General features: G+C 41.7%; 1 protein-coding gene across 2 annotated transcripts; it reads right to left on the reverse strand.

Annotated features, from left to right (window-relative positions):
• Positions 1 to 985: 985 nt before the first annotated feature.
• ecd (ecdysoneless homolog (Drosophila)) lies at positions 986 to 25,961 on the reverse strand. 2 transcript variants are annotated; one of them, XM_087982293.1, is made up of 14 exons: positions 25,715 to 25,827; positions 25,052 to 25,164; positions 23,245 to 23,362; positions 23,023 to 23,110; positions 21,072 to 21,250; positions 17,516 to 17,708; positions 16,667 to 16,795; positions 15,536 to 15,667; positions 6,868 to 6,953; positions 6,121 to 6,227; positions 5,031 to 5,214; positions 4,112 to 4,179; positions 2,835 to 3,052; positions 986 to 1,498 (listed from the first exon to the last, which is right to left on the reverse strand). In XM_087982293.1, exons 2-14 carry the CDS (start codon positions 25,092 to 25,094, stop codon positions 1,295 to 1,297), a joined length of 1,749 nt encoding a protein of 582 aa, XP_087838419.1. In that variant the 5' UTR covers positions 25,095 to 25,164; positions 25,715 to 25,827; the 3' UTR covers positions 986 to 1,294. The 2 variants fall into 2 exon arrangements, with proteins under 2 accessions (XP_087838419.1, XP_043535037.2); XM_043679102.2 differs by lacking the exon at positions 25,052 to 25,164 and having other exon boundaries at positions 25,715 to 25,961.
• Positions 25,962 to 26,957: the final 996 nt, after the last annotated feature.

The raw sequence follows: 26,957 nt of genomic DNA on the forward strand, positions 1-26,957 counted from the left end.
TGTCCTACACATGTAGGGAAATTATGGGAAATAATTCAGTAGTGTTGTGGTGCTGCAGACATACTTTAGAAATATAAACTGTAAATTGCCAAATGAGGGATTAAAAACGTAACTCATCTGCAAAGGCAATACATTTACCTCAGACCTAACATAAACGCAAAAGCATAGAATCCCTTGAATACAAAATGAGGTTATTCAGTCCATCAAGTCTGCACCAACCCTACAAAGAACATCTCATCCTGACCCTCCCCACACCCACTCCCTGTATCCCGACATTTCCCATGGCTAATTCCTCTAACCTGCACATTCCTGGACACCATTGGCAATTTGGCATGGTCAATTCACCTGACCTGCACATCTTTGGACTGTGGTGGGAGTTAACCAGTGTACCCAGCAGAAACTCAAGCAGACATGGGGAGAGTATGCAAAGTCCACACAGACAGTTGCCCGAGGCTGGAATCGAACCTGGGTCCTTTGTGTTAATCACTGAACCACTATGCCTCCCAAAATAGTGCAGATGTTCGAGACCTGAAATAAAAATAAAGTGCTGAAAAAACTCAGTAGGTTTGGTAGCACCTGTGATAACAGAAACAGTTAATATAAATTCCAATATAGGACACTCAAATTGTTAACAGTTGCTCTCTGCACAGATGCTGCCAGACCTGGGCTGAGTTTCTCCAGCACTTTCTGTTTATCCTGCACACTAACCTGATTAGTGAGAATTAGGAAATATTTACTGCACAATGTCCAGGTAGCAAGCACATTCCTACAGGTACTATGGCTTTCAAGGAAATGGCAAATTCAAACTCTGTTCATTTTAATCCAAATCTGCTCTCAACCAAAAAACCAAAAGCAAGTTGGCCACTCAATACACCTTATTGCAATTAATGACCACTGCAGCACTCAAATTCCTGGTTATATCAACTCACGTATTGATGACTTCCAGAGCAAGTTATCTTTTTACGATTAGCTGTGAGATGTTTAAAAAAATGGCTCTGTTCTCCATTTCATCATTTGCCAAGTTGATATTGTATTTATTTACAATTACAAAAATAGTTTCTACAAAACTTTATTTTTAAAGACATGCATTCTCTCATACTTTCTAGCATTAATCCATAGTTTCCAATTTCAAAGAATTTGAGCTTTTCAGTTCATTGGTGAATCTTGACTGTTCTGTAGAGCTTTAAAGGCTGCTTGACTGTCAGTCATTATGAAACGGTAGTATTGCAGCAGTGATAAAGAATCAGAAAGCAGACTCCAAAATGGCTGTGTTGCAGGGGCAGCACAGCAGCTTTCACCTGTCCTGGTTATCTGGTAGTCGGATCCCCATACTCTGCAAGATGTTAGAGGCAGGCCCAGCTAAGCCAGCTTGTGAGCTGTATGATTCCAATAGGTTCTCCACCAGGTTCAAGTCCACATCCACAGGTAGAACCTTCAAGTTCCCTTCTGCTGATTCACCCTCTGCTTCTTCAGATACATTAAGTCTGTCTGAGCCAGCCTGTAAGATGATCAAATAAAAAGCTGCACTTAGTGTCGAGGATAGGTACATAGGCTTGAGACAACACAAGCTTTCTGTTTAATGGTGCATTTTATCTGAACTTGCAGCTACAGTATCTGTTACAACAAATCTGTTACTGTTGGATTCCAATTTGAATCACCCTGACCAGGGGAGAACTCTGCATGTGTTGATGCTGTTAGGGATTATATGTAGATTTTTTAAAAAAAAGTCAATTCAATAAGCAATCAAGGATTCATCAGTATTTGGGGTTAACAGTTCACAATATGGAATTCAAATGTTTCTCAAGGAGGGACTGACTAGAGTTATGCCAGACTTATTCTACACAGTTATCAGCAGGAAGCAGATGGAGAGGTGGAAAAAAAGATTAAATGGAAGGCAGAAACATGGGCCCAATCAAAAAAGGTTGTAGTGAGCCAGGATTAAGAAGAATTTAATGGTGACAGAGTAAACGGCCTCCACTTTGGATATGATGCCATCAGCTCCATGCAGTGAGTACAAGCTAAGGTAAGTACACCCTGTCCAACATGTGGGTTGGAGTCAAAAACACAGAACTTGACCATTTGTAATGAACTGGTATTGGAAGTGGCCCTATTCTTCAGAATGGGGATTTGGTAATGGAAAGGGTGTGAAACGCAGAACTTGAGATGATCAGGACAAATGAATTCACCCTTATGCCTGGCAACCTCAAGGTAACAGGGTGCAGAAACCCAGCACTTTAGTCTCCCAGACAGTGACCAAAGCTCGTGAACAGATAGATCATAGTACTATTGGAAAAACTGTGCACTTAATATTATATTGCAATACATTCCTCACACTGGGCAAGATACCTCGCAGTACATTAGTGGGCAAAGTTGCTGAAGAGAAAAAGGAAAGGGAGAGGCGTATTGAAACGCTGGCTCAAAGAAAAGTTCATGACAAACTTAGGATGCATTTGAAAGTTGAGAGTGAGGTGAGATGTCAGAAGGCTTGGACGAGGGGGATGGTGGGTGAAGAGCTCTGGAGAAGTTACTAAAAATAGAGAGATGGTGTGGGGAACAAGGATGTCACTGATTTCCAAGAAGTGCAGGAGATAAATGGAATCAAAGATTTATTGACCTGTCAAGCTTGAGATTCAATTTACCTTTTGCAACAAGAAAAGAGCACAGCAGGGACCCACTTGATGCCTGCAAATGCAGTCAGCAGGGCTGCTAAGACTGGTAAAGTGACAATGAGCAAGACATCACTGGCCTAGTGTTGGTGGTAGGCTGAGAGAATCTCCATCTCACAATGCAATCATCCAACCATGAATAGGTTGGCTTTTTAACAGCCAACATACCTCATCAGTGACTTTAGTAAAGCTTTTGCCAATTTGGGTTCCTGCCAGTTCCTGATCCATTTGCTTCATGTACTCTCGGATATTCTCAAGAGTTTCTGCGGCTGACATATCCTCCTCAGATTTACCCTCTTTTGAGTCAGACTCTGCGTCACTGTCCAACAAATTGTAATCTTCTTCCTCATCAAGATCATCAGAGTCCAGCTCATCTGATTCTACCCCTGCAGTCAAGACCAGAAAACAGTCCAATAAAACAAAGTGTGTACTAATGTGGCATTTTTCACAACCATTGTATGTCTCAACATGTTTCACAGCCAAAGAAGAACATTTTTGGAAACACAGTCACTACTGTGATGTAGGAAACACAGCAGCCAAAAGGCACACAGAAACACCCCCCAGAGAGCAGCAAAGTGACAGTGACTAGATAACATGATTTTGTGATTGAGGGGTAAAAAGTGGCCAGGCCATCTTACCCTCCTTCAAAATAATGCCATGGGATCATTTTAACTTAAAAGAACAAAATAATATATATCCCCGTGAATGTGTAGATAGGGCCTGAGTCTAACATCTCATTGAAAAGGGAGCATCTCTGATAGTGCAGCAATCTGATAGTGCAGCATTGCAATTCCATCTTGACTTTTGTGCTCAAATCTGAAGTGAGACTTGCACATGGCACATTGTGATTCAAAGGTGAGAGAGCTACTCACTGAAAGCCAACTGACTCCACTGACAATATGGCTGACAATGTAGTACGATAACCTCAGGTGGGAAGGAAGACTACAAAAAAGAGAAGAAATAGTGACGTCTGTCTGTACATGAAAGGATAGGTTAATATTCCATTTTGATTAACCTGTTTCTTCTCATTTCAGACATGAATCCACCTGAATGGGCAGATGTGGGCAGCACGGTGGCACAGTGGTTAGCACTGCTGCCTCACAGCGCCAGAGACGCGGGTCCAATTCCCGCCTCAGGTGACTGACTGTGTGGAGTTTGCACGTTCTCCCCGTGTCTGCGTGGGTTTCCTCCGGGTGCTCCGGTTTCCTCCCACAGTCCAAAGATGTGCAGGTCAGGTGAATTGGCCATGCTAAATTGCCCGTAGTGTTAGGTAAGGGGTAAATGTAGGGGTATGGGTGGGTTGCACTTCGGCGGGTCGGTATGGACTTGTTGGGCCGAAGTTTCCACACTGTAATGTAATGTAATGTAATCTAATCTAAAAAATGTGGCTTCACGTGTCTAACATGAAGATGATGCAGGTCATACTGTACAGAGCAGATTCCTACCTAAGATCCTTTCCAAAGCCCCAGTGAAGGAATTCACATCAAATTCAACTTGGCCGGTAGCAGAAGATCTGACAGAGAGATTGAGAAAATTTAAGTAAAGGTGTGGCTTTATCACAAACAGTGCATTGTAAATGTGTTGCTGCTATCAATGAACTCCAGTTATAATCTTGGTTTAGCAATAATTTTCAACGAACATTACAACAAACTCAGTAATAATTCAGTAAGATTGGACATCTGAAGCTTTTACTCAGTGGCCATGTAACATCTTAGTATTTACTGGTTGATTGCCTGACACATAGCACATGAAGATTGAGGTCAAGTGTGATTTCCATGTGAACTGGGGCTAGAAGGTAGAGATAATTGTACAAAATCACACAGATGTAATTCAGGATCCATATTAAACTCATTTGGTATGTTCTTATTTATATAGGTAAATAATGAATTTAACAGAATGTGGAGAAGTTGTGGGATCAAAACTGGGAGGACCAGGATTTTACCTTGAAGGGATAAAGAGGTGGAAGCTGGGTACTTGGAGAGGGCCTCAGAGACGGGATATGGAACGGGGAGGAATCAATGTGCATTCAAGAGTACACACAAGGCTGTGCTTGGCAAAGGGTGTGGGCACGGAGGTCTAGAAGGCTGCTGAATAGATATATTGCTGGATCAGAGGGTTAGCTTGGCTGGGGATGGTAAGAGAATGCAGTCTGAAAGGAGAACCATCATAGCAGCCAAACATTTACTCCAAATCTTCCTGAATGGTCTGACTGATTGATGCTGTTACGTGGTTAGCCTGGGTCAATTCTAGAAACTTGATTGGCCCACGCAAGTTATATGGTCAACATTCATTCACATTAGAGGTTTACTGTCATCCATGCTGAGGTTTTAAAAAGTATATATGAATAATTCTTATGTCCCATACCGTGGTATCTCTGCACCTTCATGAGAGGACACTTTTGAGACAAATGCCTTCATACCCTTTCTGACATTATCAAGATCATAATTCAGTTCCTCCTCCTGTCTGGCGGAATTTAACAGTTTCCTTCCAGAAGCTTCCTCCAGCATCTGATCCAGCTGTTCAGGTGAAATATCCAACCAGCTGTCATCTAGGTAGGCAAAGGAATCAAAAAGGTGAGACAACAGATATGAATGAGCACTCCTGATGTGAACTGCTTACAAGGGACATTACTACAAATCATTCCATTGCTATCAGGAGGGATAAAAACCACTGTGTAACAATGTCAAATCCCATGGCAGGAGATATCTAATGAGCATTTATACCCGCAACATGTTAGCAGAAGAACGGAGCAGGCTGAAATCAGGAAAGTGTGTGAACCCATGTTACTGGTTACTGAAGTCATCTAAGGTCATCAGCGAGTCAAATTGGCCTCATTTCACATTAAAAACATCCACAGTATTTTGTTTCCTGTAATGAATAGCACCACTGCTGGGAACTTTTTATTTAATTCTCCAATATCTTGCCTTATCGGGTCTGATTGCAAACCAGGTACAGAGATGTAAACAGCTGAGAAAAGGCCCCTTTGCCCATTCCAACCTTTCCAGAGTTATCCTCCATCATAATTAACAGCTTTTAAAAATTATTCCAGGGTTTATGCCTTCGGTAAAATACCCCTAGCCAATGCTGCATGTTGATCAATCTGTGGATATAATTTCATGACAACAGTCTTGGTAGTTTGGACCCAATATTCTTATCTGAATGGTAGGGTAATTTGAACCAATGTTATAGATTTGCCTTTTATTTGATACATTATTATTTTGTACACCTCCATTAAACTCCTTCAGGTTTTTCTAACCCTTTCTCATAACTCAGTTCCAAGGATCAGTCTCGTGACTGAATCAGTGACACTGGGGCTTAAACATCGACTTTGTGTTTTAACTCATGGAACTGTGGTTTGACTGTAATCCTGTGCAATTCACTAAGCTCAGATTGCAGAATCAGTCTGTGGTCTGTACCATGAACCTCTCAGGCACTGTCAACCAACAATACGCACCATCCTCTGGAGGGAGGCTGTCCCCTTCTTTCTGTAGTTCTTCCACACTGTAGGACAGAGATTGCAAAAGCTGCAGGACCTGCTCCCCTGGGCTGAAGGCAGGTGAACTGAGGAGACCAGAAAGAGCGAGTGTGACTTTAAAAGAAAAATACAACTAATTATTTATGAGTTATTAATACATTAAATAGGTGCCAGTTAAAGTTCACAGAAGTTAGAAATGTTCTAACTTTAGCACTATATCTCCAAAGTTTGAATAAATACAAAGCTTAAATGAAGCATCCACTCCCTCCACCTCGACTCCTTCACCTTTCCTCTTGCACTTGATCTTTTCATCAAGAACTGCCAATGTAAAATCGACCACCTTTATTTTGCTACTCTCCTCACCCATTCCAACGTGTCTCCAGCTGAACCTTCTGAGCTCCGTTCTCTCAAGTCTAATCCTGGACTTTGTCAAACCTGCTGATAATGGTGGTGCGGTTTCTCTCTAATACAGTCAACTTGAATAATTTTTTAATATCATAACTACTCACACTGAAAGAGTTCCCCGGTTTGGAGTAAAACCGGACTCTTCAGAGGAAGGGTCACTTGACCCGAGGCGTTAACTCTGATTTCTCTCCACTGTTGCTGCCTGGCCTGCTGAGCTTTTCCAGGAATTTCTGTTTTTGTCCCTGGTTTGGATTGTTGAGTTAGCAGGTTAAGTTCAGTTTGTTAATGTAAGCACACAGAACACATGATCTTGCATTGTACCTTCTGGGGCTGGAAACAGAATGTTGGAAGTAAATCTCTGCCGTTTGAAGTAAGTCTTTGTAGCGTGCAGAACCCTCCAGCTCTCCCTGTCAGACACAAACACATAACCGGCTTGTGTTAAGCTGCTGTGTATATAAAACCAGCCTATTCAATGTGAATGTGCTGCCAGCATTATCGATTTACTGCCTTTTTGATTCAATGCTGCTTGCCAGCTGGGGTGGTGGGACGTGTTCTGCTAGTTTTTATACTTTTGGCTGAAAAGTCTCACTCATTGTATTTACCTGGCCAACCGCTCTCAGCACAAACAATTGAAGGTTACATGTGGACTTTCATGATTCTTTATAATGCTAACATATTTAATACCTTTTCTTGAACATAAACTTTCTAAGTCACTGTAACTAAGAAATAATAGAGGTTGCTGGGGGAGATGAACTAGTCAAATTTCTTGTAGATTCAGGGGAAATGCACATTCGGAAACTTATTGTGGAAAGAACACATTGTAACGGGTGAGGCCATTCAGCTCCTCAAGTACATCCTGCTAATCAATTAGATCATGGGTGATCTCTACAAGAAAGTTTCCTCAATTCGTACCTAACAAATATCTGTCACATTAATTTGGGAATAACTGTTGATGTCATTTATTGACAACAGGAATAAAGCTTTAAGTTGAGAGACTGTAGGTTGGGTAGATTGATTCAACATTTTGTCATTCACACATCTCTGCACGGATTTATCCCAGCTGAATTCCTTCAGCTTTCTACCGGAGGCCTTGCTCTCATTTGAATCCTGCATTACTCAGTGATGCCAAATGCCAGCAAACCCCTCAGGCACTGCAACCTTGCTCGATGCAATACTTTCGCTTTGCTCCCCTTTCCTGTTGCCTTTAAACATTTCTTCAAAACTTACAAAACCATGCTTTCGGTCATCTCTAACTCTCTCATTAGTATGTGCTTTTTATTTCTCCTTTCAGAAGTATCTCAGACAATTGCTGTCTATTATAAACATTATAGTTGTTGTTTATGTTTACCGAATTCTGCAGAAGGCCAAACTGATATTTCAGTGCTGTAAATGATTTAATATGAAAAGTTCTACCACATAGCTACCGTCATTAAATGGCTCCTGAACATTTATATAATGCACTGCTGTCATCTGCTGGTAAGAATTGAAAGAGCAACTGCAAGACAGTGAAAGATACAATTCCTACTTTACACAATTGCTTAAATGCTCTTGTACTTTGCTGTGATTTTGAAGTGCCAGTATTGGACTGGGATGTACAAAGTTAAAAATCGCACAACACCATGTTATAGTCTAACAGGTTTATTTGGAAGCACTAGTTTTTGGAGCGCTGCTCCTTCATCAGGTGGTTGTGGTGTGGTTGTAACCACCTGATGAAGCAGTGCTCCGAAAGCTAGTGCTTCCAAATAAACCTGTTGGACTATAACCTGGTGTTGTGTGATTTTTAACCCTGTGCAGCTAGGTGACAAAACATATTCCGAGCTTTGTAGAATTTACATAGCATTGTCAATGCAGGAAAAATGCCCCGAGGTGCTTCACAGAAAAAACAAACAGAAAGCTAAAGGCAAGTGTATTAGGACAGAGACCAAAGACTTAGATGTAAAGGTGGAATTTAAAATGGAGAGAACAACAGAATAGTTATAGAACAGAATGTTGAGCCAATTATGCCCATGTCTATCATTTTCAAAAGAGACTCTGATTTCGATTCTCTGCCTTTTAGCTATAACCCTGCAGATGTTTACATCACAAATAATGAACTAATTTTCTTTTGAATGAATCTACCCCCCCCCCCCCCCCCCACCCTGTGAGACATTGCATCTCACTGTATAAATATTTTTTTTTCCCTGCGTTATCTTTGCCTCTTCCATCAGTCACCTTAGTGAAAGAGGGAGAGACAGTAAGGCAGATGGACGGGATTACAGACTTCATGACTACCAATGGTGGAATGAGAGAAGGGAGAACAGAAGGCAAAGAAAACAGAAATTGGAGGCTTTGGGAGCAGGAATGTACACACATACGTTATGTATATTTACCCTGTCTCCTCCCTAAATTAGCTTAAATGCAAAGAATTTAAAAGTTGAACCAATAAGGGCAAGGAGCCAAAGATAGTCAGCAAGAATAGGGAGTAATGGGAACGGGAAGTTTCTGAAAGGTGTAGGATGGGAATCTGATGAGGAATGCACAAGTATATTCAAGTCTGGACATGGTGAAAATAATGGATAAGTTTTAGAGGTAAGTATAGACATGTGTGATATAAAGGAGATGTGCGCAGGTGTTTTCTGAAGGAAAGGACATAAATTGGAAAATGTACTCAGCATTGTGCACAGCCTTGAGGTTGTGACCAGACTGTTGCTGAGGAGAAGAACTGAATCAGTGGAAATGAAATTACATTTAAAGCAGTGAGTGGAGAAAAGATCATAACTAACTTTGGTGTTATCAATGTCAAAGTGGAAGAAATTATTGTTGGTCAGAGACTGTACAAACAGACAAGCAGTTTGATGACATATAGATGATGGAGACAAGAGGCTGGGAAACAACAGAGCTGGGTGCTGTTCGCATGTACAAGGGAGATGATGACCACCAGTGACCTTCTCCAGGAAATAGATGATGTCACTAAGAGGCAGCCTGCATATGAAGACTTTTTGAGGACTTGACAAACAATAAGAAACAAGAATTCAGGTGTAATGTAGGTCTTGAGCATGCTACATCACTCATTAACATCACTGCTGATCTTCTACATCAAATTTACTTTTTCAACCTATTCCCATCATCTCTAACAATTTCAATCTCGCCTCAGTCTAGCCCTGTGTGAGTCTATAATCCTAAATCTAGAATATCAAAATAAGGAGCAGGAGCAGGCCACTCAGCCCCTTGAGACTACTCCACCATTTAATAAGTTCATAACTGATCTGATTCTAATCTCAAAGCCACATCCCTACCAACTCTGGATAACCTTTAACCCCTTTTTAACACAAATCTATCTACTGCGATCTCAAGGATTCTGCTGCCACCACCTTTTCAGGAAGAGAATTCCAAAATCTCTCAAACTTCTAAGAAAAAAAGTTCAACTCATCCCAGTCATAAATGGGTGATCATTTATTTTGCAACTGTAACCCCTCAATCTAGGTTCTCCCACAGGAGGAAATATCCATTGCACACCTACCCTGTTAAAACCCATCAGGATCTTATACCTTTCAACCAAGTCACCTCTCCCTCTTCCAAATAACAGTGAATTCAAGCCTAGCTGGTTCAAGCCTTCCACATAAAGACAACCCATCCATTCCAGGTATTATTCTGGGTTGCCACTATACTGCTTCCAATACATTTACAGCCTTCCTTAGATAACACGTCCAATAATGTACATAGTACTGTACATGTGGTTTCACATGTGACCTGTATAACCCTACTTTTGTACTCAATTCATCTGGCAATAATAACAACATTCTAACAATTTCCCGAATTACTTGCTATATCTACATATCGACCTTACGTGATTCATGCACGAGGAACTCCCTCTGCATCTCAGAGCCTGCAATCATTTGGAGAATATGCCTTTTCATTTTTCCTGCAAAATAGACAATTCCACATTTTCTCACATTACACTTCACTTGCCAGATCACTGCCCTATCATTTAATCTATTAATATATATTTGTAGCTTCTTTATATCCTTTGCAACCTACCTCTGCCTCATCAGTAAATCTGACAACTGTACCTTCTGCATTTTCATCCAAATCATTTATATAAATGGTAAATATTTGAAATCCCAGCACTGATCCCTGTGCCACACTGCTAATTACAACTTTGCCAACTATCCTGCTCACTGTTTCCTGCTAGCCAGGCAATCTTCTGTTTCAATGAGATTAGCTCTCAGTTTTCTAAACTCTAGCTATGATGACTTGATGTACAACATGATGCACACTTATACATGGAAATTTAGAAAGTAGGAGCAGGAGTATGCATTTGAGATTGCTCTGCCACTCAGTAGGATTACAGGCTGAGCATTCCAACTCAGTACTCTGTTCTTCCCACTGTCTCCCCATACCCTTTTAACTCTTAACCCCAAGAACTAGTTCTAAAGCCTTTGTGAAAACGTTCAATGTTTTGGCCTCAACTACTTTGCGGCAGAGTCCAGAGGCTAGGACTTCTATGGATCACAGCTTCATAAGGAGATTGGTGCAAGAAATAAGAATCAGAGTGCTACAGCAGGGAGGCTATTCTGTAGATCGAGTTTCATCACAGGTACTAAATCGGACAGCTCCTACATGGCCTGTGCAGTGGTGGCTGCCTGCCAGGTACTGTGGCTCCATGATGTCCATTTGGACCTCTCGGAGGGAAATACCTGGGTGATCTTTGGCAAAACCAGTGAAGACTCAGCTGAGGTGATGTGTGTATGTGTTCTCATCCATGTGCTAATTCCCTGTACATGTGTATTTGCATGTCTGTTTGCATTTGCGTTCATTCTGTGATTACATCTCAGTGTCTGTTCACGTGTGGTTATGCTGTTAATGCAAGTGTACATGCCTGTTCATGTGTGAGCTTGCATTTTGCTCACACACATGTATCTGTTCACACGTATGTACATATGCATTTGTTCGTGTGTGTGTGTGTGTGTGCGTGTGTGTGTCTGTTCTCTGGAGTTTAGAGAAGTGAAGGACAATTCCATTGAGACAGAAGGTTTGATGGTCTGGAATTGTTCCCACTTGTTGAGAAAGGGCACATTCTCAGGATGAGAGGCCAGTTATTTGGAATTTCCTTTCGCAAAAAAGCACTGGATGCAGAGCCTGAAAATATATTGAAGGCAGATTCTTTACTGCCGAAGAAATGAAAGGTTATTGGGGTAATCAAGAAGGTAGAGCAGATGTCCGAATCAGATTGGCTGTGATCTTACAGAATAGGCTCGAAGGGCTGAGTGGCCTACCCTTGTTCCTCAGTAGTATTTAGGTCTGAGATGGGAAGGGGGTGTTTAGTTGTGAATCTTTGGAATTTTCAACTGCAGTCATGGATCTCCTGTAGTGGATTATATGTCATGCTGAGATTAGACAGATAGTTGGTCTCTCGGGAAATCGAGGGAGATGGGGAGCAAGTAGGAAAGCAGAGTTGAACCCGTACTCAAGAGTAGGGGGCATACGATTAAGGTGAGAGGAGAAAGATTTTTTTACACAGAGAGTGGTTTGTGCGTGGAATGAACTTGCTGATGAAATGGTGGATGTGAGCACAATTACAATGTTTAAAAGACACTTGGCTAAGTACATGATGAGGAAAGGTTTGGAGGGGTATGGGCCAGGAACAGGCAGGTGGGAACAGTTTAGTTTGGGATTATGTTCGGCGTTGGACCGTGCTGTACAACTCTAAGTGAAATTCTCAAATATGCCTCCAGGTCAGTTTAACTTTTTCAGATATAGTACTTCAATCCACTAATGTGTCTGTGTTCACATTTGAGCAGAATTCAAACACTTATCCTGTTACCCCACCTACAGAGCGTGCAATATGTCACTTCCAATAAAAATGAGAAAAGCGTTCATTCTTAGGATGGACATATGATCTTTGCGAGTTTGGAGAAGATTTGTAGCTCAGGTTGAGGTTCTGGATGTAGGTTTGCTCGCTGAGCTGGAAGGGTCGTTTTCGGACGTTTCGTCAAAATACTAGGTAACATCAATTACCTCTGGATGAAGCACTGGTGGCATGGCCCGTTTTCTATTTGTGTGTTTAGGTTTCCTTGGGTTGGTGACATAATTTCCTGTGGCAATATTATTTTTCTCAGGGGCTGGTAAATGGGATCCAAGTCAATGCGTTTGTTGATAGAGTTCCAGTTGGAATGCCATGCTTCTAGGAATTCTCATACGTGTCTCTGTTTGGCTTGACCTAGGATGGATGTGCTGTCCTAGTCAAAGTGGTGTCCTTCCTCATCCGAATGTAAGGATACTAGTGAGAGTGGGTCATGTCTTTTTGTGGCTAGTTGATGTTTGTGTATCCTGGTGGCTAGTTTTCTGCCTGTTTGTCCAATGTAGTGTTTGTTACAGTTCTTGCATTAGGGACATTAGTTTTGCTTGTTTTGTCATTTACAAAATACTTTGCAAGAACTGTAACAAACACTACATTGAACAAAAAGGCAGAACACTAACCACATGAACATCAACTAGCCACAAAAAGACATGACCCTCTCTCACTAGTATCCTTACATACAGATGAGAAAGGACACCACTTTGACAGGGACAACACATCCAACCTCAGACCAGCCAAATAGAGGCACGCACAAGAATTCCTAGAAACATCACATTCCAACCGGAATTCTATCAACAAACACATTGACTTGGATCCCATTTACCAGCCCCTGAGAAAGATAACAGGAAATGACATCACCAACCCAAGGAAACCTAAACACAATTAGAAAGCAGGCCATGCCACCAGTGCTTCATCTGGAGGCTCACTGAGGATGTTATCTAGTATGGTGATGAAACATCTGAAAATGAACCTTCTACCTCAGCAAGCAAATCTACATTCAGGACATATGATTTTTTGATATGAATTTTTAAAAAAACTTTAGAAAAATCATAAAAGACCATTAAAATGTTGTACAAGTTGCTATATGTTCATCCAGAATCCCAACAAATTATATAATTAAATATGCAGCTACTCATTTGAGAAAATGGCACAACGTTTAAATACAGTTAGAACAAAAGATGGACTCACGCACACATAATACATTTGACAATCTCAGGATGTCCCAAGTTCTGTTCAGCTGATTAAGCTGCTTTTTAGGTACTGTGATGATATTACGTTAAAGAAAACACTTTATTCTATTATAAAGTCAGAGTTATACAGCACAGAGGGGACTTGAAGGTTGAGGGGAGATCTAATAGAAACTTACAAGATAACGTATGGCTTAGAAAGGGTGGATGCTGTGAAGTTGTTTCTGTTAGGCAGGGAGACTAGGACTTGTGGGCACAGCCTTAAAATTAGGGGGCGTCAATTTAGAATGGAAATGAGGAGACATTTCTTCAGCCAGAGAGTGGTGGGCCTGTGGAGTTCATTGTCACAGAATGCAGTGGAGGCTGGGACTTTAAATGTCTTCAAGACAGAGACTTATAAATTCTTTATATTGCAAGGAATTAAGGGCTATGGGGAGAGGGCAGGTAAGTGGAGTTGAAATGCCCATCAGCCATGATTACATGGCGGACTAGGCTCGATGAACCGAATGGCCTTACTTCCACTTCTATGTCTTATGGACTTGTCCATACTGAGCACGTTTCCAAAACTGAAGTCCCATTTGCCTTGTTTGGTCCATATCCCTCTAAACCTTTCTTATCCATGTATCTGCCTGTACCACTTCCTCTGTTAGCTCGTTTCATATATGCACCACCCTCCATGTGAAAAAGTAAAACCTGTACCTTCCAGTTTTGACATCCCCTACCTTGAGGATAAGGATACCTTATCCATGTCCCTCATCATTGTATTAGTCTCTATGAAGTCACCCCTCAGCCTCCTAAGCTCCAGGGAAAGAGTCCTAGCTTATCCAGCCACTCCTTATAACTCAAACCTTCTAGTCTTGGTAACATCCTTGTAGATCATCTTTTGCAGTTTCCAGTTTAATAACATCCTTCCTATAGCATAGCAATCAAGATTTTACGCAGTACTCCAAATGTGGCCTCATCAAGGTCTTGTACAGCCATAACATGATGCCCCAACGCCTGTACTCAGTGCTCTGACTGATGAAGGCAAGCATGCTAAATTTCTTCTTCACCATGTCTACTTGTTTGCCACATTCAAGCTCTCTGTTCGACAACACATCCCAGGGCCCTACCATCAGCTGTGTAATTCCTACCCTGGTTTGTCTTACCAAAATGCATTATCTGAATTAAACTCCAACTACCATTCCTCAGCCCAATGGCCCAGTAAATCAGGATCCCACGTGCCCTTAGATAATCTTCTTTAGTGCCCAATATACCAGCAATTTTAGGGTCATCTGCAAGCTTACTAACCATGCCTCCTATCTTCTTATCCAAATCATTGATATAAATGATGAACAACAGCGGACCCAGAACTGAACCTTGCGGTCACACCGCTGGTCACAGTCTCCAGTGTGAACAACCGCCCGTCTCCTCACGTCAAGCCGATTTTGTATACAGTGAATGCATTTAAATTGACAAGTGCTGGTCATACACCATATTTGTAATAATCTCCGATGACAGAGGTGGTCAGATAGCATGACAACTTCATACACCCTTGTTTAAAGCCAAAAATCAATCACTTCTTCCGGAAGCTTCCACCAGGCTCGCCATGCAATAAGGTGTCGCTACCTGCTGAAAATGTAAGGTATTGTCACTTTATTCTTAAACATTATTAATACTGTCCCCTATCAGCTTGTCACACATTTCCTACACCGAGCACAAATACTATTCCTGCACAACACTATTTGCTCATCTACTTGTTCATTCAAAAGGAAAAGCAGTGCATACCTGCTAGCAAAATAAAAATATACAGAGATACAAGCACAACAGTGGGTGAGAGTAGTCACGTTGAATTCATAAACCCTTAAAATCCAGGAATTGAAAAAACTGTACCGACAAACATCAATTGCAACTGAATCTAATACTCCAGCGATGCCATTACTGAACAAATGCCAGACAGACTGAAAACAAATCTCAGCCTTACCCCGAAATAGTCGTTCTTCTTTAGACTGCTTATAAAGCCTTCCCAGAGTGGGTCACTGGAAACATTGCTTTGTGTCTTGGAACTAGGGAAGTGCTGCGAACATTTTGAACAGAGAATCTCAAAGCCATGGGCCTAGAAAATTAAAGGTAGAAAATGAGCTGCAGTGTAAACATTAAAAATGGGCTGAACAGTAACAGTATTCACAAAACGCATGGCACAAAGGCAAGATAAAGCATTGCTATAAAACATGATGAGAGTTGGGCAGGAAGGGATTTCAGCTCTCTACATATAGCAGATCTCAATAATTTGCTCTGCCATCTCTCAGTCTTTAGTACTTCAAGCATAGCTAAAGCTGGAGAACTAATTAGCCAAACAGCAGGAGAAGAATGGCAGCTGATTAAAAATTTAAATAACATTAGCAAAAGCATGTTTAAGTTCTTTATTTTTAATTATATGCCAATATTAACAAAAGGCTCATGAATATGAAGATTCTCTGACATGCTCCTTTAATCTAAGCTCACATTAATGGTATATTTTAAAATTATGCATAAACCCTATAAAATTGCGAAGCTCTTAAATATATCTTTAAATGCTTTTTAAAAAGACAAAAAATTAAAAATGGGAAACTAAGGAGTATAGAATTGATTCTCACAGTTGAGGAATAAAGAAATTATTTTTTGGTCTGATAATCAAAAATTTACTTTCAATGAATGATGGATATTTCCCCATAGAATTCACAAGACAGCTATTCGTACCTGTGCTGTTGCAAGTTCTTAAAAACTAGATCTCGAATATTTCAAATTGATCTCTTTTATACTTTTAACTAACTTGATTAGTCAGGAAATCTTTCAGATGCTTCGTTACCAAATTTAAAAAGATCAGGTTTCTCCAGAGTTTCCTTGTAACACTTGTAAACTTTGTATGCTTTGCTGAACCAGCTTCAAATGTCTGACGTGATTACAAGTGCCTCAGTGAATACAACTGAATACAGTATTCAAGGTCTGTTCTGACCAGTTTCTAACCCTGGTAACCAGACTGCTCACCATAGCAAGACAGTCAGACTGTAATTGTTTTTAAATAGCAGTAGATGCAGCCTGGTATCCTAAAACATCAATATTCCACATTACCTACCAGCTTCATGCCCAATGCATGTGCTTTGAAATGCTGATCGGATTGTGCAGGAAGTGCATAACCACTCCGTCTGTCCGGTGTGAACTGCTGCTGCTGTAATTGGGCGTATAAGCATTTTGTAAATGTCACCTAAAATGAAATGCAAGAGGATATTTGACACCCGATTGTCCTATGGGTAACATATTCAGATATACACATTTATGATGCTTTTAATATATTAATAATTGCTTCCTAGGCTGAAAAAGTACAAGAGATGCAAGATATAACATATAACCCTACATTACATGTTCTATATTACAACAGTAACCATACTTCAAAAGATACTTCATTGGCTTCAAAGCTCAGTTGGCAGTCATCAGAAATAATACACAAATGCATGTCATAGAAACCCCACATACCCTTCAACCCCCACAATCCACACCGACCCTCCGAAGAGTAACCCACCCAGACCCAGCATGTCTTTGTTCTTTCTATAAACGACTGCACTTGCTTATATCCATGACTCAAATATGAATATCTGAGAGGAGAATTGGCCATTTGACCCTCAAGCCTGCTCTGCTGTAGAATAGGATCATGGCTGATCTGTTTATGTTTTGAAGCCCACATTGCCATTTGCCCCAATACCATTAAATCTTCTGCCTTAAAATATTTAAACACCTCACCTCCACTGCCTTCTGAGGCAGACAGTTCCTTTCATATTGTAATTTATTCCTTCCAGTTAATCAGCTAGTTATTCTCTACTGTTTGTAACATTCTGACTAATCACGACTGCCATGCATCTTTGTTAGTTGCCTGCTTTTTCCTCAATCTAATGGTATGACATTTTCTAATACATTAAAAGGCTCTTACCAGAGTCATCACACGGGTCTCTGGGAGAAAGATCTTAAAGGGACGGCAAGCACGCAGGTCAATAGGATCACGAAGATAGAAAGCTTGGACGGCAGATGCCAACAGATCAGGACGACGTTTCAGCACCGCAGCAATACCTGCTGGAACATAGCAGTAAGCTCGATGTTGATCAGCATAAATCTTCTCTGGATAACTGTGGAAAGCAAAGAAATACCATTCAAGACTGAAGAAAGAAGGTTGAAAGTTTAAGGATGCAGCTTCTTTGAGGTGTATTTTGTCCTATTTTTTGACAAGAGGTTTCAACACAGCTTTCTATTTGAATCCAATAAATTAAACAGCCTGGGAGGTCTTGGGGTTTTTTTTAAATAAAAAAAGATGTTGAAACAATTGAAACAGACTGAATGTGTGGGGTCAAGCTTCCACAAAACCAGGATTTTTAGTTTTAGCTTTCAGTAGCAGTTGCTGGAAACGTGCAGCAGAGTACGACAGACAGACACAGACACATACGCAGAGAATTGCATGTGAGACAATCTATTTTACTGAATTTGCCTTTGCCAAGGGTGTGTTTATGGAAAGTTACTATATTGGAACAGTTACTGTTTAGTAGTTAAATAATTTATTATTCTGTTAAGTTTCCCAATAGAAGTAAGTTAGACTCATTTGGTCCAATAAGTCCATACTATTCATAGTCTCAAACTAAACTAGTTCCACTGACCTGCGCTTGGCCCGTATCCTTCAAACATTTTTCATAGAATCCGTACAGTGTGGAAACAAGCCCTTTGGCCCAACGAGTCCACACTGATCATCCAAAGAGTATTCCACCCAAACCCATTCCCCATTACTCTACATTTACCCCAACTAATGCACCTAACCTACACATCCTGAACACTATGGCAATTTAGCATGGTCAATTCACTTAACCTGCACATCATTCATGTACTTATCCAAACATCTTTTAAATGTTGTAACTGTACCCACACCCACCGCTTCCTCTGGAAGTTCATTCCACGTATGAGCCACTCGTATAAAACAAAGTTGCTCCTCATGTATTTTTAAATTTTTCTCCTCTCACCTTAAAAATATGCCCCCTAGTCTTGAAAGTCCCCACCCTAAAAACACCTGCCACTTACCTTATCTATACACTCCATGATTTTATACACTTCTACAAGGTCACCCTTCAAACTCCTCCTTTCCAGTGGAAGAAAGTCCCACCCTATCCAGCTTCTCCTTATAACTCATACCCTCCATTCCCAGCAACATCCTGGTAAATCTTTTCTGAACCTCTCTAACTTAATAATATCCTTCCTATAACAGGGAAACCAGAACTGAACATAATATTCCAGAAGAGGCCTCACCAATATCCTGTACAACCCCAACATGACACCCTAACTCCTATACTCAATGGTGTGAGCAATGAAGGCAGGTGTGCTAAACGCTTAAGCACCCTGTCTATATGTAATACAGACTTCAAAGAGTTATGTACATGAACCCCTAGATCTCTGTTCTACAGTACTAGCCAATGCCCTATTTTTAAGTGAATAAGTCCTGCCTTTATTTGTTTTACCATAATGCAATGCTTCGCGCTTACCTGAACTAAACTTCACCTGCCACTCCTCAGCCCATTGAGCTAATTGATCAAGATCTCTCCTTAATTTTAGATATCCTTCTTTACTGTTCACTTCACCACCAATTTTGGTGCCATTCGCAAACATACTCACCATGCCTTCTATATACTCATCTAAATCATTTATACAAATGACAAACACAAGCGGACCTAGTTATTCCAACTTCTTCTTTCTCTTGTTGTATTTTTAACCATAGTGTATGAATAAAAGTGTGTTTTGCATCAAGGCTGGTAGTTTGACGAATCAAATTGCACCTGGAACGCAATGCCTGGCATTTGCCTTTGAAATAAGGAAAAGTTAGGGTCTAGGCTATCTTCTTAATATGTGTTGAGGGGGTTTGGTCTGGGTCTATAACAAGCTCAAATAAAAAACATTTTATCCTACAAGGTTACAGTGACTAATTCAGTAACACAAATCAACACATAGCTAACAGCAGCGCAAATAATTGATAATGTGACAGTTGTTTATAGAGTTCACCAGCACATTAGCCAGATGATTGATCAACTGCTTAGTGGCTCCTTTCAGTATCTGTTCATAATATTACTGCTTTGTTGCTGTAATTATTCTGTCCCAAACTCTGAATAGTACATTGCCAGGATTACATGCTAAGCAACAATTCAAGTCTCAATAGCACTTAACAAGACTTTGTTTAATTGTTGATTCAGGTCTGATTGAATGCCAAAAAGAAACAAAGTGAGCAATTAGATTAGATTCCCACAGTATAGAAACAGGCCCTTTGGCCCAACAGATCCACACCGACCTTCCAAAGAGTAACCCACCCACACCCACTCCCCTACCCTGTATTTCCCACTGACTAATACACCTAACACTATGGGCAATTTAGCATGGCCAATTCACCTAACCTGCACACCTTTGGGCTGTGGGAGGAAACCAGAGTACCCAGAGGAAACCCACGCAGACACAGAGATAATGTGCAAACTCCAATCAGACAGGTAGTATTAACATTAGTGATAGTCAGAAAAAAAAGCAGCTCATCATGCAAATGTTCGAAGTGTGAGTGCATTCATACCAGGTCCTGTCAGCTATATAACAAAATAGGTGACAATAGGAGAGGGGGGGGGAAACAATGGCGATTTCCTACAGAAAAAGTGATCAACACAACCAGCTACAGGAAAATTTAGTAAGGTGCAGTGGTCATTTTCTGCCAAACATTTCTGATGAATACACCATAATTAGCATAAAGTTTACAATTCTCATTACTCGCTACATCACAACTGTCATTTCATACCCGATTGACTATTTCATTCACCTAATCAGATTCCCAACTTGCACGAATGGCAATCAATAGCAATGTGAATGCACTGAATTTCAGTTATGTTAGCAGCACAGCTCAGTTTCATCGTCTCCAATCTCTGCTACAAATTCAAACTCAAATGTTCAGCTGAGATTCAGGATTCAGCTGCTGGAGAAGAGTAAAGAATCCATGTGGTGATACAGGAATGCCAAAATGCATTTTTTAGGCTAACGAAATTTCATACTCTTAATTCTAGATGCTGCCTTGCATAACCTAAGCTTATAGGACTTTCAAAGTACCCAAGAGGTCAAAGATCGGGAAGATATTCACAGAATGAACTCTTGGGGAGCTACACTGTACAGTGTGAGATATTCCCGACATTAACAGGATCAGCACATAAGACCAGATTTTTGCGGTGCAGACTCAATGATCTGGGTGGCCTAATTTCTGCTCCCATGTCCTTTGTCTTATCTATCCCTTGTTTAAAGAAAGCTTGAATTCTCCAGCAGGGTATTTTGTGGCTGCCTCTGCACGTGCCTGATTTCCCCTTCAAAAAAATGGAATTTCTACAACAGGTTGCTTTTGTTTTCTTAAGTTTTTGATAAGGCAGATGTAAAGAATGTATTGGCTAATTGCATTTTCACTATTCTAAAGATTCAGAACCAATTCTAATTACCTCTGAATGCGTCTCCTTATAGCTTTGCGAATGGGTTCTGCTGCCAGACATTTGTCAGAATGAGAGTTGAGTAGACGGAGTGCTTGAGAGATGGTGGGACTGCTAGCTGATAACCAAGAGACTTCTCCTGGGTTCTGAGGGATTGGGATGATATGCAACTCTCCACGATAAAAAAAAACCTAAAGAGCAGCAGCAGAAATAATAAAGTTATATTGCATTTTGTAGGAAACATAATCAGGAACAAAAATCTATGAATGTAACTAAAAGCTTTACATCTGGTGCACTGCCACAGGCCAGTAGAGTATTGAAACAAATATAAAATGATATGCCCTGAAACGTTGCCCCAAAACCACCCTAAAATCTAATTAACCATTCACCTCTGTTGTTCATAGATTCTTAATATGGCGCAAAAAAACCCTCTTATAACAGTCATATCACAAGCTGTAATAAAAGTTCTAGAATAAGAAAAATCCAGTCATGTCTGCAGATGACAAAAAACTGACAGGGTTGTGGACAGTGAAGAGGAATGTTGTTGCCTGCAGAAAGATATCCATAGTTTGGTTGAGTGGAAGTAAAAGTGCCAGATGGAGTTCAAACCGGAGAAGTGCAAAGTTATGCACTTGGGGAGGGCAAAAGAGGATAGCAATAAAAAATAAATGTCATGATATTGACAGGGGTAGAGGAAGTGACCGACCTCAAAGTACGAATCCATAGTCCCTGAAAGTGTCAGGACAGGCAGATAAGATAGTAAAGGAGACATATGACACTCTCCTTCTTTGGCTGAGCTATTAAATACAAGAGCAGAAATGCAATGCCAGTATGATAAAAGAAGTCGTTAGGCCATAGCTGAAGTTTTGTGTAGTTCTGGTCATATTACAGGAAGAACATAATTAACTGACCGAGAGAGCATACAGAGGGAATTTACAAGAATGCTGCAGGGCTTGAAAGCTGCAGCTATGAGGAAGGATCGGATAGGCCCAGGTTGTTTTCATTCAAACCATGGAAGTTGAGAGGTCAGTTAATCTAAGTTTACAAAATACTGAGGGACTTGGATGCTGTGGATAGGGATGACCCATTATCCCTCACTGAGAGGTCATTTACCAGGGATACTGGTTTAGGGTGATTAATAAAAGGATTATTAAAGGATTGGACACTCTGGAGGCAGGAAACATGTTTCCGCTGATGGGTGAGTGCCGAACCAGAGGACACAGCTTAAAAATACAGGGTAGACCATTTAGGACAGAGATGAGGAGAAACTTCTTCACCCAGAGAGTGGTGGCTGTGTGGAATGCTCTGCCCCAGAGGGCAGTGGAGGCCCAGTCTCTGGATTCATTTAAGAAAGAGTTGGATAGACCTCTCAGGGATAGTGGAATCAAGGGTTATGGAGTTAAGGCAGGAACAGGATACTGATTAAGGATGATCAGCCATGATCATATTGAATGGTGGTGCAGGCTCCAAGGGCAGAATGGCCTACTCCTGCACCTATTGTCTATTAGGGGAGTCATGAAGGAAAATGTTAGCATTTGGAATTCACTGCTGGTTTGGTGGTTAAGGCAGAAAACCTCAACTCATTTAAAAAGATGGATCTACACCTTAAGTGTTATAATCTGCAAAACTACACACCAGGTGCTGGAAAGTGAGCTTAAAATGGCAGCCAGTTTATTCAGTTAGTGCAGGCATGATGGGCTGAATGGCCCCTTTCTGTGGTTCTATTGAGACAACAGAAATGTGGTAGTTGATTCCAGTGTCCCAGGGCTTGGAGGAGATGGTGGAAATTAGTGTTGGCATTTCAGTGTTGCTATCCAGAAAGGACAGGATTACGCTGTGAAATAGGTACCAGTCTGCACGGATTACAAAGAATGACCATCTTAGTAAGGGACTAGATGATCCTATGACTCATTGGCTTCATTAGGGAGAAATGCGGCAAGGAAAAGGGTGGAGGCTTTCTTACCCGGTTTTCACTAGTGTCAGGGGTCAACCATTTGGGCAGGTGCTCAGCAGCTTCAATTAACAAGAAGTCCCCATCATTATCGTCAACACTACACACAAAAACAAAAATTGAACATTAGATTTAAGTAAAAATAAATGTTGAATATTTTATTGCCTTTTCATCAGAAACTACTTCAAATGTAGAATTTTTTAAAAAAATTTCACTTCTAAAGGAATTCTATACCTTGCTGCTAAGTTTGGGAACTCTTTCGTGATTTGTTGAATGAGGTAGACAATCAACCATTCGTCATCCACATTATCCCCAAAGTTTGTGACACCACCAATGTGAGCAGGAACATCTCCTAAAAAGAAATATTTGCATTAGCTTCTTAAATTTAAACAATGGTGCACTAATTAGCTTAGATCGGCAGGGTTTAGACTCAAACCAAAACATCAGTGATGGATCTGAATAGAAGACATAGCAAAAACATAATCACAAGGATTTACAAATGAGAGAACATTATTCAATTCACTGTCACACAAGCTAGGTTCAGGAGCTCAGCTTATATATATCTCTCTTCCTTTTTCTATACCGTTGTTTACTCCTCTAAATAAAACAGAATTTTCATCTCTCCTTGAAATCACAGAGCAGTTATGCCATCAACCCATTGAGTCCTTACCAACACATCAAACAGCATCACAGCCAAACTCAGCTCTCCAATCTATACCCGTAACTTCTTATTTATCATAGCTAATCCACCTACCCTACACATCCCTGAACACTATGGGGCAATTTAGCCTGGCAAATCCACCTAACCTGCACATCTTTGGACTGTGTGAGGAAAGCAGAGCATCTGGTGCAAGGAAACCCCGCAGACATGGGGAAAATGCACTGACTCCACAGAGACAGTTGCCCAGGGCTGGAATAAAACCCAGGTCCCTGTGAAGCAGCAATACTAATTACTGAGGCACCATGCTACCCGAACTTACTTGCTGTCCCTTACTTTAGGGCTTTTGTGGAATTGTAGTAACATCCGTACCCCTTGGGTTAAGGAGTCCTGGTTCAGGTCCCTCTTTTTTTAGATTAGATTAGATTACAGTATAGAAACAGGCCCTTCGGCCCAACAAGTCCACACCGACCTGCCGAAGCGAAACCCACCCATACCCCTACATTTACCCCTTACCTAACACTACGGGCAATTTAGCATGGCCAATTCACCTGACCCTGCACATCTTTTGGACTGTGGGAGGAAACCGGAGCACCCGGAGGAAACCCACGCAGACACGGGGAGAACATGCAAACTCCACACAGTCAGTCGCCTGAGGCGGGAATTGAACCCGGGTCTCAGGCGCTGTGAGGCAGCAGTGCTAACCACTGTGCCACCGTGCCGCCCACTTGCATCAGACATGTCATAACATGTCAGAAAGGTTAACTAAAAGCATCTATAATGCCATGTATATCTCCAGCAAACCTGTGCAGCAACTGCAGTGAGACAGCCTCCCCATGTTTAAAGACTTGACACACAGGCTCTTGTCATGAACAAGTGTCATCCTCATTCTAAGTGATGTCTTGACAGCACCCTCACCCTCCACACACTGTTCACTTTCAGAATTTTCCATCCACATTCGCAAGAATATTTACTGTAACTTTCTGTGGGAGGTTTTAGAAAATTCTTTCATGAGATGTAAAATTCAATTATTACCCATTGCTAATTGCCTTCCATAAGTTGATACCTTCCTGAACCCCTGCAGTCCATATGGCATAGTACTCTCACAGTGCTGTTGGGAAAGTTCTAGGACTTTGACCACTATACTTCAGAGGTAAACTTGTAAGTGGCAATGTTCCCACTTTGTCTTATTCCCAGAGGATCATAGGCTGCTCTCTCATTTGAGGGAGACAAGTGTTAGTGAGGGTCACCATGCCTCAAGTGAGGTTGTGTAGCCGCCAAGACATCATGACCTCAGCTGAAACTGAAAATGTATCCACGCTGTTGGAATCACTCTGCATCATAAACTAGATGCCTTGCCAACTCTGCTGACTGACTCCCTACCATGCATCAGCTGTCCCAGTCCCAGATGGTAGAGATGCTGCATTTGGAAGGTACTTTGGGGGAGACCAGGTGAGTGGTGCTGTCCATCTTGTAGATGACTCACACTGCTGCTGCTGTCAGTGATAGAAATGTTAAAGATAGTGATATATATATATATATATATATATATAATGTTATATATAGGGGTTGGTTAGTTCCATTGGACGGCTGGTTTGCTATACAGTTTTATGCCAATAGTGTAGCCTCAATTCTGAGGCTTGGTGACCCTCAGATTAAACCACCACCAGTTATTTCTCTCTATTCAACCCTATGGCCCGACAGGACAATCGCGACTATAGCTTTATTTTATAATAAACGTAATTCACATTTATTCAGCTCCATTCGGGCTTATGCCCGAAACGTTGATTCTCCTCCTTTTCAGATGCTGCCTGACCTGCTGTGCTTTTCCAGCACCACACTCTCGACACTTATCCAGCTCTGTGTCTGAGCACTTCTATGGAGTCATATCATTAAATCTGATATCTAATGTTTATACTTATGAATAATATTTATCACCAGCTATCAGATTTGACGATGCATGGGCTCAGGCACAGAGGGGTTTGCACGGGCCATCAGAGAGGCCCGGCCCGGCCCGGCCCAGCCCCTCGGGGACTGTGCACTCACCGCGGGCCGGCGTGTATTGCAGCCTGAAGGCCTCATTGTGCCAGATGTAAGCGGCGCAGAGCGGGGCCAGGCTGCTGACGATCCCCTCCAGCTGCCGCACCAACCGGGCCCCGGGATCGGGATCCGGCTCGGGCTCGGGCTGAGGAACCTCATAAAGCCGGTAGCCGACCGTGTCCTGCGGCCAATCGCGGCGCCGCTCGTCCAGCAGAGCCTCCATGGCCCGTTGCCCCTCACTTAATGTCTTCCCCCACGCCCCACCGAACGGGTTCCGTCGCTTAACGACTTCCGCCCCCACCGAACGGGTTCCGTCGCTTAGCGGGTTCCGTCGCTTAACGACTTCCGCCCCCACCGACCGGGTCCGTCACGTAACAACATTCCCCCCCAAACAACCGAACGGGTCCGTCATCTTCCCTGTGACACTGACCGAGGTCACGTGATCTGCGGCAGTCGCACTCTTGGCAGTGGACAAAGTTAAAAATCACACAACACCAGGTTATAGTCCAACAGGTTTATTGGAAGCACTAGCTTTCGGAGCGACGCTCCTTCATCAGGTGGTAGTAGAGGGCTCGATCGTAACACAGAATTTATAGCAAAAATTTACAGTGTGATGTAACTGAAATTATACATTGAAAAATTTGATTGTTAAGCCTTTCATCTGTTAGAATACAGTGATAGTTTCACGTCTTTCATGTGTAAATCACAAAACATTTTTTTTAAAAAGTTGCATTCTCCGGTTAGCTGTTAACAATGGTGATAGCCAGACAACATGTTGAAGGTGTTAGCCCCTCTGTTCTCTGTCTATGCCATGATGTTTAGATTGATTCTAATCTAAAAAAGACACCTCAGCACCTCACTCTACCGCAAACCCACAGACAACCTCACAATGCTACACTTCTCCAGCTTCCACTCAAAACATATTAAAACAGCCACCCCTATGGACAAGCCCTCCGCGTACACCGGATCTGCTCAGATGAGGAGGAACGTGGCGGACACCTGGAAGTACTCAGGGATGCCCTCACAAGAACGGGGTACAATGACCAACTCATCGACCGCCAGTTCTGATGTGCCACAGCAAGGAGGAGACAGACACGTGCTGCAACCGACAGGGTACCCTTCGTCGTTCAGTATTTCCCAGGAGCTGAAAAACTACGCCATGTTCTTCGTGACCTGCAACACATTATCAATGAGGATGAGCACCTCACCAAGACCTTCCCCACACCTCCATTACTTGCCTTTAAGCAGC

Source organism: Chiloscyllium plagiosum, unplaced genomic scaffold (assembly GCF_037043375.1).
Source record: "Chiloscyllium plagiosum isolate Xiang-an unplaced genomic scaffold, Cpla_swu_hap1 HiC_scaffold_43, whole genome shotgun sequence".
Classification (NCBI taxonomy): Eukaryota; Metazoa; Chordata; class Chondrichthyes; order Orectolobiformes; family Hemiscylliidae; genus Chiloscyllium; species Chiloscyllium plagiosum.

Excerpts from the sequence above, each read along its gene's own strand:
- ecd (XM_043679102.2), bottom strand. The coding sequence starts at position 25,931 with ATGGAGGCTCTGCTGGACGAGCGGCGCCGCGATTGGCCGCAGGACACG. Across the intron at positions 16,796-17,515 it reads AGACCCGTGTGATGACTCTG|GTGACATTTACAAAATGCTT; the intron begins GTAAGAGCCTTT and ends ATTTCATTTTAG. Across the intron at positions 15,668-16,666 it reads ATGCATTGGGCATGAAGCTG|GCCCATGGCTTTGAGATTCT; the intron begins GTAGGTAATGTG and ends TTAATTTTCTAG.